The sequence below is a fragment of the Gopherus flavomarginatus genome, chromosome 3, assembly GCF_025201925.1.
Source record: "Gopherus flavomarginatus isolate rGopFla2 chromosome 3, rGopFla2.mat.asm, whole genome shotgun sequence".
In the NCBI taxonomy this organism is placed as follows: Eukaryota; Metazoa; Chordata; order Testudines; family Testudinidae; genus Gopherus; species Gopherus flavomarginatus.
Window position 1 is genome coordinate 14,211,865 of NC_066619.1, and position 18,297 is coordinate 14,230,161.

The following is an 18,297-nucleotide window of genomic DNA, read 5'->3' on the forward strand; positions in this document are numbered from 1 at the left end:
GCTCCACTCCTCCAGCCATCCCTGCAAACTGCTCAGCTCCACGCTGCTGCTCCACCCATCCTGCAAACTGCTCTGCCAGCTGCTTAGCAATATATCTTCAGGCTCCGCCACTAGTTAACACAGCACTCAGTGATCACAGCTCAGTAGTTTTAGCAATTTCAGCTTGTAGTAGGGGAGCCCGAGTGCTGGTGCACCATTAGCCCAAAGTGAATTCAGCTCAGCAGTCTCTAGCTAGATTCCTAATGGAATCAAAATTAGCTCTGCTTTTCAACAGTGGAGAGAGGAAGAGGTGCAATTGGGATGCCAGGCCCTCAAAAGGAGCCCATACCATCAAGTACACATACCAGTCCCCAACCTTTCTCAATTCACTGAGTTTTGGAACCCATGTCCCTTGTCTAGTGAGTGCTATTTAGTTGATGGTGAGATCGTCTGTCATAAAACAGGTTCATAGTCTCTCATTCACATAATCAGGGTAACAACACTTTATTCCTCCTGCCCCAATAACAGAGAAATTGAGGATCCCTTAGCTGTCAAAGTGACCATTTTAGGTTGCCGTGGGCTATGCTAGGCGGGATGAGTGTGTCTATGCAAACCAGATTAGCCCCCTAAGTTCTTTTTCACACTCGCCATAATTCACCACCAGATGTCAGGGTAGAGCTCATCCTGACTCTGCTTACATATGTATCTGTGCTGAGGAACATTTGTAACTGTGGAACTGACTCCTTGCCCGAGTTATGGGGAAACCTTATGTTGGTCACCCTGCTTTAGGAGTTGTCTAGTCTTGCAGTGGTTCAAAATGGTTAATTTTCTTAAGTAGCAATTTCTTGCATGACAGTGAATGCTAGTCTTTCTAATACAAAGTTGTGACCCAAGGCACTTTGTACTCTCACTGCTGCAATAATTATACAAAATGTGCCTTGTGAGGTATCATATAAAAGCTAATACACTTTATTAATATAATTGTAAAATGCATGTGTTAACATTATAGGTGAAGTTATGAATTTCCTATGTATAATGTTACTAGAACATGTTTAAGACCACAGAGCCTAGCCTAGGTAAAGGTCATAAACAGGTCCATCCTAGACAAAGGAATGTGAGTTTACCTCTGTTTACATGTTAGCCATAAACAAAACCTTTGACCTAAAGCAGCTGGGGTTATCCTGATCCTGAATTCAAGAGACAGAATTAACATGACTCCTGCATCCCAGGGAGATTGAATCCCCAGAAGGCCTTCCTGTTTTGTAAGACGAAGACAGCCCTTTGGTGATATGAATCCCAGCTTTATCTTTCATTTTAGAAGACAAAGAAACCAAGTGAGTTGATCTCCATGATGGGTCCTGGCTAGGCTGGCCAGTAAAAGCTGGAAAGAAGTCTGTATTACAACTGGAATGAGGGTGGTTGGACCTAGTGACCAGAGCAGGAGCTGGGATTCAGGTTACTGGAAGGACAGAGTCTGAGACAGGCCAGATGGCAATCTGAAAGCCAGGTATCAGGAAGTGGGCAGAGTCAGGCACGAAGTTAGTTACAGAGAGCAATCAAAGAGCAAAGTTGAGGACCAACCAAACCAGGGTCAGAAGCTGGAATCTAGGGTCTATGGCAGGCAGTGTCTGGAGCAGAGACAGACAGGCAGTCTGTGTTGTTCGTGGCTTTCTGGTTTAAGTACTAGTACTGACCATTGGTGGACTGTGAGGAGCCACCACTTGGTCATGCTGGGCCGTACTTCCTGCTGAGCCTAATCTCACAGGGTCCTCCCATGGGAGCCCACCCTAAACCTTCAGTGGTGATGCACAGGTGTCAGCAGCCCAGAACCCCTGTGGTCACAGGGTCCAGCCCTGCAGGTTCTTACATCATCCCCCATTTCGGGCAGGTGCTGGTTCAGGCTTGTCTGGGTGAGCCTTCTGGAATTCTTCCACCAGGTCAAGGGCGTGGACATGGGAGACAGACTCCCATGTGTGCTCTTTGGAGCCGTAGACTTCCCAATCCACGAGATAGACACGTGGCCATTTGTACTGTCAAGAATCAAGGATGACATGTACTTCGTATTCCTTGTGACCTGGATTCCATCTGATGGAGGCAGTGGTGTGGTTCAGTTAGGGAAAGTGTGCTCAGTGTAGGGTTTCAGAAGGGAAACATGGAAAACTGGATGTACTTTGAGAGACCGGGAAAGCTAGAGTTTGAAGGTGACCGGCTGTGACCGAATGTACTCCTGTATTTTTGCCCTACCCACTATTGTAATAATCTTTGTACAAAATATGCCTTGTGAGGTATCATTTGAAAATTAATACCTCACTAGTCAATAATATAATGGTGAAATGTATGTGGCAACATTATATGTAAACTTCTGAATGCCCTTGTATGATGTTGTTAGCACACGTTTAAACCCATGTAGCCCTGACAAGACAGAAGTTGTTAAATAGGTCTATCTTAAACACAGAAATGTGTGTTTACCTCAGTTTACATATAAGTAGTAATCAGGATCCTCAGGACAGCAAGAGGGGGTCAACTGGTTCCTCCGAGACAAAGGACAAGGTAACGCCTCTAGCCAAGTGTCATAGCTGATTGGCCATCGCCTGTCAAGTAGTGATTCTTTGGCAACAAGGAGGGGGCAGGAACAGATTGATCTGCACTTTAGCAAGTAACCTCAAGAAACTTCTTTCACCATGAGACTCCATGTCTACATCCTCACAGTGGGAAGGAACTTTATCTAGGGATAATCCTTAGGAGAATGCACGTCAAAAGGTGACTGGACTATAAAAGTGAGGTCAGAAGCACCCCAGGTTATCTCTATCCATCTTTCTTTCTTTCTCTCTTTCATCTAAGAAGACAAAGGAACCAGCCTTTTGACTTTGGGAGGGGACATGATCAGAGAATTTGGTCAGCAAAGTTTCTGGGAACATGTGGTAAGGATTTTACCTTGAACCAAGTCTAGTTTAACTTTTAGCATCTAGAAAATATTTTATATTTATGTCTCTTTTACTCATTTAAAATCAGTTTGTAATTAAATAAACTTATTTTATTTTTTAATCAAAAGTAATCCAGTGTTGTGTTTAAACTGAACTGTTTGGTAACTCCAATTAAGGTAGCGAACTGTTGCATATTGACCCCTTACAGGGGCCATAGATGTCCAATATCTGAATGCCCATGGCAGGGCTGGGCAGTGGAGATGACAGGTTTGGGGGGAAATCTGGGATTCAGAGTGTGTTGGGTAACTAAGGTAGTAACTAAGGTTGCTGGAAGCCAGAGTGTGGCTGGTGTGTTGCTGACAGCTTGGTGGGGTCAGAGTTGCTAGGCTAGCTATACACGGAGACTCAGGGAATGCTGGTACGCTGGTTGTGAGAGGTCCAGGGTTAGAGCTACAACAGCAAAACATTGTGAGGAATCCAGGGTTGAGGGGCAGGAGGTGACACAACCCCTCAGTGGTCTGGATTGCATCCTGGAATATGACACCAGGTTAATCCGCTGGCATACTGGGAAGGGTCCAAGGAACTGGTGGTCCAATTTGCTGAAGGGTCACCTGGTCTGGAGGTGTTTGGCGGCAAGCCACACCTGGCACACCGTAAATACTGGAGCGTCTTGCTGCTAATGGTTACATGTCTCTTACAGGCCTTCACTTCTTAATCTAAGTGGTTTTCGAGCTCTTCCTCAATGAGGTGAATCTATTGGTCCCAGTCAGTAGCAGCAGGTAGAAAGGGATGTGGAATTCATAATTAGCAAAGAAAGAGATCTGACCTGTGGAGGCCTGGTTGGTGATGGTGTAAGAAAAATTTGAATATTGGCAGGATCATGGACCAGTTGTCTTGATCTTAATTTACAAAGCATCTCAAATACTGCTCTAGTATTGTTCAGTTTGTTCATGTGTTTGGGGGTGGTATGCAGTGCGGATGGATGTGTGGCTGTCCAGTAGCCTAAATCAGGGATGGGCAAACTTTTTGGCCTGAAGGCCACATCTGGGTGTGGAAATTGTATGGAAATTACGGAGCTGGAGGGAGGGGGAGTCATGGGATGTGGCATGGCGGGGAGGGGGGGGGGGCTCTACAGTGGTGGTACCAGGGACTCCTAGGGGCCCTGCCGGCAGTGACACCAAGGTGGCCATACTAGGCACCACCACAAGCAGAGGCACCCTAGCTGGGATGGGTGCGGCCCCTGGGCGGTTTCAGGAGTCTCAAGGGTGGGGCTATAGGAGACTGGGAAGGTCCAGGCTGTGGTGATTGGCTGATGAGGAATAAGGCAAGTCTCTCAGAGGAGTGGTGCCTCAGAGATTGGTCGATGAAGGAGATTGTGGTTCCTGATTGGACTCGATTAGGGGCAGTATCCTGCGATGCTGCTGGCCTTGATCATTGGCCATTTCTGGGCAGAGGCTGGCACTTCGGGGAATGGGTGCATAGGGGCAGGGTTCCGATCCCAGAAACAGCGCGGTGAAGTCTGGATAAGCAGTGCTGGTTGCTCCTGCACAATGTGACTCTGCATGTGGGAAGATGGTGCTCATCCAGACATTGTGAGTCGGGGGCTGGGGAGCACTGGGCAGGTGGAACGGCGCAAGCCTCCAGCCCCACTCTCTCACCCTGGCTGGAGTGCCGGGCGGGCAGACGGAGCGGGGCAAACCCCTGACCCTGCTCCCTGGCAGCAGCTTGAGGGCCAGATTAAAAGGTCTGACGGGGCAGACACAGCCCACAGGCTGGAGTTTGCCCACCCCTAGCCTAAATATTTCATGCCAGAAGCAAGAGGTGGACTGTGAGCCTTGGTCAGAAATTATGTGGTTGGTAAACCCATGGAGCCATACCACATAGTGCAGTAGGTGGTGAGCGGTAGTCTCAGCAGAGCATAGCTGGTTGCTGGGGATGAGGATCAGGACGTCCACAAATGTTTGGCCATCAGATGCTGGGAGTTCCACAGTAAAGTCTGTGGATCCATCTGGATTCACTCTGGTGAAATGATGTACTCCAAAAATGCAGTGATGGGCTGTAATAACCTTAGTCCCAGATTTGGACCTTAGCGTCCAAAATATGGGGGTTAGCATGAAAACCTCCAAGCTTAGTTACCAGCTTGGACCTGGTACCTGCTGCCACCACCCAAAAAATTAGAGTGTTTTGGGGCACTCTGGTCCCTCTGAAAAACCTTCCCTGGGGACCCCAAGACCCAAATCCCTTGAGTCTCACAACAAAGGGAAATAATCCTTTTTCCCTTCCCCCCTCCAGATGCTCCTGGAGAGATACACAGACATAAGCTCTGTGAAACTACACAGAGTGACTCCCCCTCTCTGTTTCCAGTCCTGGAAGCAAAAAGTACTTTCCTATTCCCCCAGAGGGAATGCAAAGTCAGGCTAGCAATCCAACACACAAATCTCCCCTTGATTTCTTCCTCCCACCAATTCCCTGGTGAGTACAGACTCAATTTCCCTGAAGTAAAGAAAAACTCCAACAGGTCTTAAAAGAAAGCTTTATATAAAAAGAAAGAAAAAATAAGTACAAATGTTCTCTCTGTATTAAGATGATACAACACAGGGTCAATTGCTTAAAAGAATATTGAATAAACAGCCTTATTCCAAAAGAATACAAATCAAAGCACTCCAGCACTTATATTCATGCAAATACCAAAGAAAAGAAACCATATAACTTACTATCTGATCTCTTTGTCCTTACACTTGGAAACAGAAGACTAGAAAATAGAAACTACTTCTCCAAAGCTCAGAGAAAGCAGGCAGCCAGAAAACAAAGACAAAAGACTCAGACACTCAATTCCCTCCACCCAAAGTTGAAAAAATCCGGTTTCCTGATTGGTCCTCTGGTCAGGTGCTTCAGGTGAAAGAGACATTGACCCTTAGCTATCTGTTTATGACACGCCCCCCAAATTGCAGACAGTGGGGAAGCTCACTGGCGGCGATTTCCTTCTAGAACTTGAAAATAAACAGATTAATACAACACATACACCTTTACCTATACTCCTAAGTATATAACTAACAGACTTCTACATTTTAAGAACACTTTTTAACTACTGAATTCTGGGAAACTCTCACGGGAGAGTGCATCAGCTACTTTGTTAGAAGCTCCTGTGATGTGTTGAATTTCAAAATCAAAATCTTGGAGAGCTAAACTCCAACGAAGAAGTTTCTTGTTGTTCCCCTTGGCAGTATGAAGCCACTTTAGTGCAGCATGGTCAGTTTGTAGTTGGAACCGCCGTCCCCAAACATATGGGCGTAGCTTTTCCAGGGCGTACACAATGGCATAGCATTCCTTTTCACTGACTGACCAGTGACTTTCCCTCTCAGACAGTTTCTTGCTGAGAAACACGACAGGATGGAAGTTGTGATCTGTTGCTTCCTGCATGAGCACTGCTCCTATACCACGCTCAGATGCATCCGTGGTTACTAGGAATGGCTTGTCAAAGTCCGGGGCCCTGAGCACAGGGTCAGACATGAGCGTTGCCTTAAGTTGGGTAAAGGCCTTTTGACACTGATCAGTCCACTTAACTGCATTTGGCTGGGTCTTTTTGGTCAGGTCGGTCAGTGGGGCAGCGATTTGGCTGTAGTGTGGTACAAATCGCCTGTAGTATCCGGCCAAGCCTAAGAAGGATTGGACCTGCTTCTTGGACCGTGGGACAGGCCACTTTTGGATAGCATCCACCTTGGCCTGTAGGGGGTTTATGGTTCCTCGACCCACCTGGTGCCCCAGGTAAGTCACTCTGTTTTGGCCTATTTGACACTTTTTGGCCTTAACAGTTAGTCCGGCCTGCCTGATGCGCTCAAAGACCTTTTCCAGGTGTAGTAGGTGTTCGGGCCAGGAGTCTGAAAAAATGGCCACATCATCGAGGTAGGCAACTGCAAATTCTCCCAGTCCAGCTAGTAGACCATCTACCAGCCTCTGGAAGGTGGCGGGTGCATTTCGAAGGCCGAAAGGAAGGACATTGAATTCATACACCCCCGCATGGGTGACGAATGCTGACCTCTCCTTGGCAGGTTCATCTAGTGGTACTTGCCAGTACCCCTTGGTTAAGTCTATTGTAGAGATGAACTGGGCACATCCCAACTTTTCCAATAGCTCATCGGTACGTGGCATTGGATAGTTGTCCGGACGAGTTACAGCATTTAGCTTACGGTAGTCCACGCAAAAGCGTATTTCCCCATCTGGTTTGGGTACCAGAACCACTGGAGATGCCCATGCACTGGTAGATGAACGGATTATACCCATCCGTAGCATGTTCTGGATCTCCCGTTCTATAGCAGCTTGGGCATGAGGAGACACTCGGTAGGGTGGGGTTCTGATTGGGTGAGCATTACCTGTATCAATGGAGTGGTATGCCCGTTCAGTCCGTCCTGGGGTGGCTGAGAACAATGGGGCGAAGCTAGTGCACAGCTCCTTGATTTGTTGCCGCTGCAGACGTTCCAGGGTGGTTGAGAGGTTCACCTCTTCCACGCCACCGTCTTTTTTCCCGTCGTAGTAGACACCGTCAGGCCACTCAGCATCATCTCCCTGGACTGTAAACTGACAAACCTGTAAGTCTCTGGAATAAAAAGGCTTGAGAGAATTAACATGGTACACTTTAGGCTTTAGGGAGGAATTGGGAAATGCTATGAGGTAGTTTACAGCTCCCAGGCGCTCTTGGACCGTGAATGGCCCTTCCCATGATGCTTCCATCTTATGGGCCTGTTGCGCCTTCAAGACCATAACCTGGTCTCCTACCTTGAAGGAACGTTCTCTGGCATGTCTGTCATACCAGGCCTTTTGCTCTTCTTGAGCATCCTTTAGGTTTTCTCTAGCAAGGGCTAAAGAGTGTCGGAGGGTGCTTTGTAGGTTGCTTACAAAGTCCAGAATGTTAGTTCCTGGAGAAGGCGTAAACCCCTCCCATTGCTGCTTCACCAACTGTAATGGCCCCTTAACCTCGTGACCATACACAAGTTCAAACGGTGAAAACCCTAAACTGGGATGTGGTACAGCCCTGTAGGCAAACAGCAACTGCTGCAACACTAGGTCCCAATTATTGGAGAATTCGTTGATGAATTTTCGTATCATGGCCCCCAAAGTTCCATTGAACCTTTCCACCAGGCCATTGGTTTGATGGTGGTACGGGGTGGCAACCAAGTGATTCACCCCATGAGTTTCCCACAGTTTTTCCATGGTCCCTGCCAGGAAATTAGACCCTGAATCTGTAAGGATGTCAGAGGGCCAACCTACCCTGGCAAAGATGTCTGTTAGGGCCAGGCACACAGTGTTAGCCCTGGTGTTGCCTAGAGCGACTGCTTCTGGCCATCGGGTAGCAAAGTCCACTAACGTCAGTACGTACTGCTTTCCTCTGGGCGTCTTTTTTGGGAAAGGGCCCAGAATATCCACAGCTACTCGCTGAAATGGGATCTCAATTATGGGGAGTGGCTGGAGAGGGGCCTTGACCTGGTCTTGAGGCTTACCCACTCTTTGGCATACCTCACAAGACCGGACATACTTGGCAACGTCCTTGCCCATCCCCTCCCAGTGGAAGGACTTCCCCAACCGGTCCTTGGTTCTGTTCACCCCAGCATGGCCACTGGGATGATCATGGGCTAAGCTTAAGAGCTTCCCCCGGTACTTAGTTGGAACCACCAACTGTTTTTGCGGCTGCCATTCTTCCCGGTGTCCACCAGAAAGAATTTCCTTGTATAAAAGTCCTTGGTCTATAACAAACCGGGATCGATTAGAAGAGCTGAGAGGCGGTGGGGTGCTCCGTGCCGCCGCCCAAGCTTTCTGAAGGCTGTCATCTGCTTCCTGCTCAGCTTGGAACTGTTCCCTTGAGGCTGGGGTCACCAGTTCTTCCTCAGACTGTGGACTTGGGCTTGGTCCCTCTGGAAGCGATGTAGGTGATGGGGTTGTTTCCGTTGCTGGTGAACCGCTCTCCGCTGGTGCACCTGAGGGTATTTCAGGCTCTGGCTGAGCCTTTTGGGTATGGCTGTCTGTTGCTTCTGCCAGTCTTGGCTCGCTGGCGCCCTCTGGCGTTGAGTTTGAAGATGGGGTTGCAATGGCTGGTGCTGGTTGCTGTTCCAGTTCCGGGCCTGGGACTGGAGATGCTGTGGCTGTTTCAGTGGTAGGCATGGAATCCGGGTCCACTACCTCTGTCTGGGTCTCTGGTAACACAGACGGGGCCTCTGTGGACGGCTCAGGAACAGGAATGGGTCTGGAAGCTTGCCTGGTTTGGCTACGTGTAACCATTCCCACTCTCTTGGCCCGCCTCACCTGGTTGGCCAAGTCTTCCCCCAGTAGCATGGGGATAGGATAATTGTCATAGACTGCAAAAGTCCACATTCCTGACCAGCCTTTGTACTGGACAGGCAGTTGAGCTGTAGGCAAGTCTACAGCTTGTGACATGAAGGGGTAAATTGTAACTTTGGCCTTTGGGTTGATGAATTTGGGGTCAACGAAGGATTGGTGGATAGCTGACACTTGTGCCCCCGTGTCTCTCCACGCAGTAACCTTCTTTCCGCCCACTCTCAAATTTTCCCTTCGCTCCAAGGGTATTTGAGAGGCATCCGGGCCTGGGGATCTTTGGTGTGATGGTGGTGTAATGAATTGCACTCGCATGGTGTTCTTGGGACAGTTGGCCTTGATATGTCCCAGTTCATTACACTTAAAGCATCTTCCATCTGATGGGTCACTGGGCCGAGGTGAGTTACTGGAGACTGGTGAGGTTGAAGGGTAGGGTATCTGTGGCTTTACTTGGGTGGTATGTGGGGTCTTTGGCTGTCCTCGGTTGTAGGGTTTATGGTCTGTGTGCCCCCTGGGGTAATCGTTCCCCTTGACAGTAGCTTTCTTGCTTTCTGCCAGTTCCATCCATTTGGCTCCAATCTCCCCCGCCTCAGCGATATCTTTGGGATTTCCATCTTGTATGTACCGTGTGATGTCTTCAGGAACACCATCCAAGAACTGTTCCATTTGTATGAGGAGGTTTAGTTCTTCCAAGGTTTGAATGTTGTTTCCTGTTATCCAGGCCTCATAGTTTTTTGCAATGTAGTAGGCGTGTTTGGGAAATGACACCTCGGGTTTCCACTTTTGGGTTCTGAAGCGCCGACGGGCATGATCTGGGGTTATCCCCATCCTGTATCTGGCCTTGGTTTGAAAAAGTTTATAGTCATTCATTTGGTGCTTAGGCATTTCAGCTGCCACCTCTGCTAAAGGTCCACTGAGCTGTGACCTCAATTCTACCATGTACTGGTCTTCGGGAATGCTGTACCCAAGACAGGCTCTTTCAAAATTTTCCAAGAAGGCCTCGGTGTCATCACCTGCCTTGTAGGTGGGAAATTTCCTGTGCTGTGGAGCAATATTTGGCGCCGGGTTGTTAGGGTTGGCTGGCACAGGCAGCCCAGCTTTTGCCAACTCCAGTTCATGTTTTCTCTGTTTTTCCTTCTCTTCATTCTCTTTTTGTTGTTTTTCCATTACTCGGTGGTGGGCCGCCTCTTCTTCTTCTTGCTTCCTTCTGTGGGCCAACTCTTCTTCTGCTTGTTTCCTTCGGTAGGCCACCTCTTCTTCTTCTAGTTTTCTTTTGTGTGCTTCCTCCTTGGATGCCTCTTTGGCTGCCTGTTCTCTTTGGTAGGCTGCCTCTTTGATCTGTTCTTCTCTTTCTTTCATCTCCATCTCTTTTTGTTTTATTTCCAGTTGTCGCCTGTGTTCAGCTTCTTTGATTTGTTCTTCGGCGTCAATTTTCGCCTTAGAAGTCATGGTTCCTGTTTTCTTGTGTTGGGGTGCCCTCTGGTGTTTATCTTCTGAACTGCAGGCTCTGTTCCCTCCTGGAGTCTGCCTAGCAACAGTGCTTTTTTCCTTTTCTCTCTCTAGCTAATGTTCAATGAAAGGAAAGCAGAAAAACCACTTTATTTGCATGCATATAAGTGCTGGTACTTGCCTCCTAATGGGAGGACTATTGCATGACAAAAGACCCTCAACAATCCCTTAATGGCTTCTCGCTTAACATGCAAGCCACAAACTGCCAGAGAGAGCAGAAAAAAAAAAATTCTCTCTGGTTCCCTTTTAAAACCAACTGTTTCTCTCTGCTAAAAAGCCCTTAGCAGAGAAGAGAAAAATATAATATTCCTACTGGCTTCTGGATTCTGTCTATATCCCACCACTGCACACCATGTAATAACCTTAGTCCCAGATTTGGACCTTAGCGTCCAAAATATGGGGGTTAGCATGAAAACCTCCAAGCTTAGTTACCAGCTTGGACCTGGTACCTGCTGCCACCACCCAAAAAATTAGAGTGTTTTGGGGCACTCTGGTCCCTCTGAAAACCTTCCCTGGGGACCCCAAGACCCAAATCCCTTGAGTCTCACAACAAAGGGAAATAATCCTTTTTCCCTTCCCCCCTCCAGATGCTCCTGGAGAGATACACAGACATAAGCTCTGTGAAACTACACAGAGTGACTCCCCGTCTCTGTTTCCAGTCCTGGAAGCAAAAAGTACTTTCCTATTCCCCCAGAGGGAATGCAAAGTCAGGCTAGCAATCCAACACACAAATCTCCCCTTGATTTCTTCCTCCCACCAATTCCCTGGTGAGTACAGACTCAATTTCCCTGAAGTAAAGAAAAACTCCAACAGGTCTTAAAAGAAAGCTTTATATAAAAAGAAAGAAAAATAAGTACAAATGTTCTCTCTGTATTAAGATGATACAACACAGGGTCAATTGCTTAAAAGAATATTGAATAAACAGCCTTATTCCAAAAGAATACAAATCAAAGCACTCCAGCACTTATATTCATGCAAATACCAAAGAAAAGAAACCATATAACTTACTATCTGATCTCTTTGTCCTTACACTTGGAAACAGAAGACTAGAAAATAGAAACTACTTCTCCAAAGCTCAGAGAAAGCAGGCAGCCAGAAAACAAAGACAAAAGACTCAGACACTCAATTCCCTCCACCCAAAGTTGAAAAAATCCGGTTTCCTGATTGGTCCTCTGGTCAGGTGCTTCAGGTGAAAGAGACATTAACCCTTAGCTATCTGTTTATGACATGGGCTAGTCAAAGGTGCACTTTTCTGATTTGGTGTACAAACCAGGCTTCTGTAATCTTTATCCCTTTTACACGTCTACCCCCCTATAACATGGTTGTGGGGAGCCAAAAATCCCAACCGCGTTATAGCTGAAACCCCGTTATATCAGAGTAGTGGTGGCAGGTCTCCAGCAGTGATTTAAAGAGCTCCAGCCGCTGCAGGGAGCCCAAGTCCTTTAAATCACCGGCGAGCCCCGCTGCTGCAGCCCTAGGGTAGCAGGTGGCAGGGCTCCAGCAGGATTTAAAGGGCCTGGGGCTCCCCACAGCAGCCGGAGCCCCGGACCCTTTAAAGCGCTGCCCAAGCCCCGCTGCTACCGCGCTATACACGGTATATATGTATTATATCAGGTCACGTTATAGCGGGAGTGGAAGCATACTTGGAATCACTTAATTCATGTTGTTTTGCTAATAAACTTGGTTTGCTTTTATTATAAATCATCAGTGCTATACAAGTTCAGAGAAGTGTGTGCTTCTAGAAAGCTAACAGGTTGGAGTGATTGACTGTCTCTGTAACGGTAGTGAACCTAACACTTCTTCTGTGAGGGTCCAGTCAGAGGGACTGATCCTTGCTGTCGGATGAGTTTGGGACAAATTCGTGGCTGGAATCATACCCAAAGTCAGCCTTCAGGGAGTAACCAGGTTGGATAAAGCCAGGGTGAGGCTTGTGGGCTGCTGATTATCTGTTAGGATCAGAGCTCTGGATGAAAGCTGCACAACCACAAGACACTCCAGATGGTAACCAAACACCTTACTGGCCTAGCTGAACTCCAAAATTTCGCAAAAGTACAAACAGTAAAAGGAATTTCTAATTCAAACGATTGTTTCTATGAAAAAGCTTTTATCTATCCAAGATGCCTGATAGTGTTCAAAAAATTGCAGTGGAAAACCATTTTACTTCTCTTTTTTGACTGCAAGCTGTTTTATAATTCTTACATACTGTTGTCTTTATTTAATTGGATTTATTTGGACAGACTACATTTTGATGCTGTTTGTAGCTATAAATAGAATCTGATTATTATGTTTGATCTAGATTTCTATCTTCCTTCACAGGATGAGATGCGGACAGAAGCGCGTCGAAAAAATCTTCTCATTCTAATTTTGCATTATTTAACAGAGGAAGGGTATGTTATCTAAACAAAAATACACTACAGTTGTTTATACATGTGTGTTTCTGGTCCTTCATGGTAACGTGCACTTCTGCCCTCTAGTGGATGCAATGGAAGGCCTGCCCTGCTAATTATATTGCTCTGCGGTGTCTCTAATACTAGCATATAACATGGATATTTTATTTTTAAATTCATTTTATTTATTTCAATTTATGGAATAAAAATAAAAAGCTTGTATCTGGTGTTACTTAGAATTTTTTTACAATAATCTCTAAAGGCTTTTTTTTTTTTTAAATCGGGATTGTGCCCTTTATGATATGTAACAAAGATCTGAAAGGTTTTTAAAAAAGCTTCCTCCAGGTGTTTACTACTAATACCAGGAATATCAAGTTAGGTCTTTTGGTTTTTCTGGAGAAGACAAGGACAACAGAGGAGGCTGGGGGTGGTCTTACATCAAGTATGTCAGCATTGAGCTGTCAGATTCTTTATAGCATGAGACTTGTTGCACACATGCACAATTTCCATTACTTTTAATGGAAGTTATAGTAACACAGAGTAGATACATATATGGGTTTTAAAAGGGTATAAATGTATTTAGTATGAAAGCGTAATGATATAATGAAGTAAATTTGGGACTGGGGAATCAGGATTCTATGATTATCATGACTTCCAGCAATTTATTGTGTGACTTTGAACAAGCAATTATGTAAAATTTTCAAAAGCTCTGCCCTTCCTTTTTCTGGCGTAATTTGCAGTTGCAAAAAATTTCCCCCTGTATTTTTACATTTGTATTTGAATTGAAGGTGTGAATCTTGGTTCTTCAGCTTTTAACGCTGTGATTTGCATTGAAGTGAGGTCAGAAGAAGTATAGTTTGTATGATTTGCACCTGGATTTGATTTTATGGGTGCAAAAGGGAAGGTACAAGTTTGCCAGCGCAGGACACAGCCGTTTTGAGTATTTACCCCTTCATCTCTGCAGGCCTGACTCTGATCTCAGTTACAACAGTGTGAATCTTTATAGCTAGGAATATATTCAAATAGTGTTACTCTAGGTTTACACTGATGTAACTGATATCAGAATCTGGCTTGCATTTTACTGATGAGGAAACAGAGAGAGGATAAGTCTCAGAGGCATTATGAGGATTAATTGGTTAATATTTGCACAATGGTTTGACGACAAAGGGCCAAATGTACCACACTGGTTATTCTTATTTGTTTTTAAATTAATTGATATAAGCTAATAATAATAATGAGGTGGATAGGATTCAATTCTAGATGTCAACAGAACTGGGTACTAGTCATAGCTCTGTTACTAATTTGCGATGTGATCTTATGTTGAACTTATGGGAAGCACTTTGAGGCCTGTGAATGAAAAGTGCTTATAGTCGTTACTGGTTATTAGTCATGTAGGGTTGCCACAGTTTGAACTATAACACATTTCCTTGTATACTATTTCTCTCGAATTTTATAAAATAATGACATTCAGTTTTATGTTCTTTGCTCTTTTGAAATGACCAGATATGCTGATGCTGCAAATGCTTTGGAACAAGAAACCCAATTAGCTTTACGCCGCTTTGAAGTCTGTGACAACATTGATCTTGAGACTATTTTGATGGAATATGAAAGCTATTACTATGTAAAATTCCAAAAATACCCTAAAATTACCAAAAAGGCCCAAGACACTGGTACGTGGCTGTGTTCCAAAAAGAAAGCTTTTGAACTTCTGTTTCTCATAATTTTAAAAATACCCAACACTTCTCAGACTTACCCTTATTTAATGTTGTTTCCTCTGTCCCCAAGCTCTCAAATGATTATAGAGCTAAAAGTCTTGTGATTAGAACATGGGACTGGGATTCAGGAGACCTGGGATCTGTTTCCTTTTCTGCCTCTCACTTCTATGTACTTCAGTTTTGTTATCTGTATGAATGAGTATCATGATGTTTAAAAAAGATGGATAAACAACTTTGAGATCTACAGGTAAATACAAGCAGAGGCAAAGTTATGGAATGTTGATTGTTAGAGAAGGGGATGAGTGGGCAGAGAATATCTCCAAGCAGTTTCAGTTGCTTCAAAAGCTTATTAGGAAGTTTGAAGATCCCAGGTAAATGGGACACTACTGAAGCATATAAAAATAATAGTGCCTGCATGGATTAAATGCTTTTAAAACCCACCAGTCATATTGACATTCACAATGATGTAAAAGATCAGTGGAAGCAAGTAGTGTGTGCATGTGAGCAAGATTTACTAACAGGGTCTAGTGTTTGGTGTCAGTTTAAAAAAAGTCAGTCCTACAATGTATAAGTGATGGACTTAATTGCAAATTAAGGATAATGGGTCCCATTGCAGAGCATTTGTTAGATCATATTTACAGCCAGATTGTGATTCCCTTACTCAGATTCAGTAATGCCTAAGTTCCCACACAGTCTCACTGAATCAGTGCCTTGAAGAGTATCAGAATCTATCCCTCGTATTATTCTATCTATAGATACTAGGGGGAGAAGAGACTCAGAACAGCTGGGAGTTTGCTAATGAGGTACAGAACCTTTAATCTCTGGGTCACTGGTTCTAATCCAGGCTTTTGAGTGACCTCACATTACAGGGTGTGTGTGTGTGTGTGTGTATAAATATCTTATATCAGGCACTCTTGGAAAATAACTTGAGGGTTGATAGAGCATCATCAGGTTGTGACATTTTTGTTGTGATGGTGTTGCAGCTTGGCAGCTTTAAGGCAGAGTGATTAAAATGGTGTGAAAAAGCACTTTGTCCTAAGGATGGACTCTTAAGTGTTATTGGTTGCAACCCTAAATCTGCCCTAATTTGGCAATTGTTAAAAGTGACAATGCTGTATGTGAAATGAGTTTAGTGGGCTCAATCCAATTCCTAGTGAAGAAGGGGCTGTATCACAGTAACCAATGTTGATTTGGCATCTTGTTTGTAGTCTCGGGAAGGAGACCAAAGACTGAATGGAACTAAAGTCTTAATAAGCCTGAACTATTTTCTCCACTAGTCATGTCAGGATTGAGGCACTTTGACAGGTTTACTCCATGTCTGCCGGTGTTGTACCTGCTTTATAAGGTGACTTTAGTTTCTCAGCTTCATAACCTCGCAACTTTCACAAGCACAGGGTTCACTCAAAAATGATTTTAAAAGAAAAAATGAAATTTTCTTTCTTCCTTGACCATGGCATCCCACTCTTATTTATTTCTAATTTCAATATTTATTTTGCCACAGCAGAAAATAAACAGCACCCAAGAAATGGAGGAAAACCAAGAAGGTAAGGGAAAAGTCATTTGGGCTGGGCACTGGGCAGAAGATTTTCCCCTAAGAGTAAAACATGGTACTCTTCCACTAATGCTGTGATACCCTGGAGGTGCTAAACTAACATACCAGTGAGCACGCTGGAAACTAAATGGTGGAATTTCAGTCTCTTTTAAAAAGCTAACAAAATTTTAGGTAAGACTGTTTTTCAACCTGATTCATAGATTGCTAAAGTATCTGAAATATCGCCCCCATTATCACATATAAAGGATTAGGGTGGGATTTTAAAAAACATTCAGCATTGACCTCAGTTCATTGACTTCAGTGGGACCAAAGTTAGAACAACACTGTATTTTTTGGAAAATCCCACCATTAATCCTTCTGTCTTGTGAGGTATGCTGGAAACAAAATGAGAAGTTAAAAATTACATCCTGAAAGGCTTTTTGTATCCTAGGACTGCAAGTAGCTCTTCTCATAATCTTCCTAGGATCAACCAGCATCAAACTATGCAGCGGCCATTATCAAAAACCTCATCTGGGAGGACGACAGAGCCTAAACCATCTAGCAAGGACAGCCCCAAACAGGTTCAAATGTGTTGACTATGTTGCATTGCAATTGGGATTGATTTTGTTTTAGTCTGGACCATGATGGGGTCTAAATTAGCTGTTAGCACTCAGGAAAGAGATCTTGGAAGCACTGTGGATAGTTCTCTGAAAACATCCACTCAATGTGCAGTGGCAGTCAAAGTAAGCAGAATGTTGGGAGTCATTAAGGAGATAGATAATAAGACAGAAAATATCATTTTGCCTCTGTATAAATCCATGGTATGCCCACATTTTGAATATTGCGTGCAGATGTGGTTGCCTCCTCTCAAAAAAGATATATTGGACTTGGGAAAGATTCAGAAAAGGGCAACAAAAATGATTAGGGGTATGGAACAGCTGCCATATCAGGAGAGGTTAAAAAGACTGGGACTTTTAATCTTGGAAAAGAGACTACTAAGCGGGGATATGATAGAGATCTATGACTAGTGTGGAGAAAATAAATAAGGAAAAGTTAGGCCTTGTCTACACTACGGGGGGGAGGAGATTGATCTAAATTATGCAACTTCAGCTATGTGAATAACGTAGCTGAAGTCAACATACTTAGATCTACTTACCGTGGGATCCACACTATGCTATGTCCACAGGAGACACTCTCCTGTTGACTCCCCTTGCACTTCTCATTTGAGTGGAATGCAGGAGTCGACAGGCGAGCGATCTGCAGTCAATTTAGCGGGTCTTCACTAGCCCTGCTAAATTGACCACTGATGCATCGATAGCCACGTGGCGATCCCCCGGTAAGTGTAGACAAGCCCTTATTTACTCCTTCTCATAACATAAGAACTAGGGGCCACCAAATGAAATGAATAGGCAGCAGGTTTAAAACAAACAAAAGGAAGTATTTTTTCACACAAAGCACAGTCAGCCTGTGGAACTCCTTTGCCTGAGGATGTTGTGAAGGCCAGGACTATAACTGTTTTCAAAAAAGAACTAGATACATTCATGAAGGATAGGTCCATCAATGGCTGTTAGCCAGGATGGGCAGGGATGGTGTCCCTAGCCTCTGTTTGCCAGAAGTTGGGAATGGATGACAGGAGATGAATCACTTGATGATTACCTGTTCTGTTCATTCCTTCTGGGGCACCTGGCATTGGCCACTGTCGGAAAACAGGATACTGGACTAGAGGGACCTTTGGTCTGACCCAGTACGGCTGTTCTTATGTTCTTATGATATAGTCACTAAGAGGCTGAGAAAACTTGGAGGTTTGTGAGTAAAGAATTTTATTGTTTATGTAAGTGTAACAACACAGGAGTAAAGTGGGAGATGCTATCTGGGTAAGATGGTAGTGGGGGGAAAAGGCGCAGAGAGGAAATAGAGGAAAAGAACAT

The 18,297-nt window shown here is 44.8% G+C and overlaps 1 protein-coding gene across 1 annotated transcript in view; it reads left to right on the plus strand.

The window, feature by feature from the left end:
- The window catches only part of KATNAL2 (katanin catalytic subunit A1 like 2), a 62,667-nt gene that overhangs the window by 11,357 nt on the left and 33,013 nt on the right, over positions 1–18,297 (plus strand). The window contains exons 2-5 of the mRNA XM_050944806.1: positions 13,053–13,123; positions 14,627–14,793; positions 16,340–16,382; positions 16,821–16,950. Of these exons, the coding sequence (XP_050800763.1) occupies positions 13,053–13,123; positions 14,627–14,793; positions 16,340–16,382; positions 16,821–16,950 (411 nt within the window). The remainder of the gene's footprint in view (positions 1–13,052; positions 13,124–14,626; positions 14,794–16,339; positions 16,383–16,820; positions 16,951–18,297) is intronic.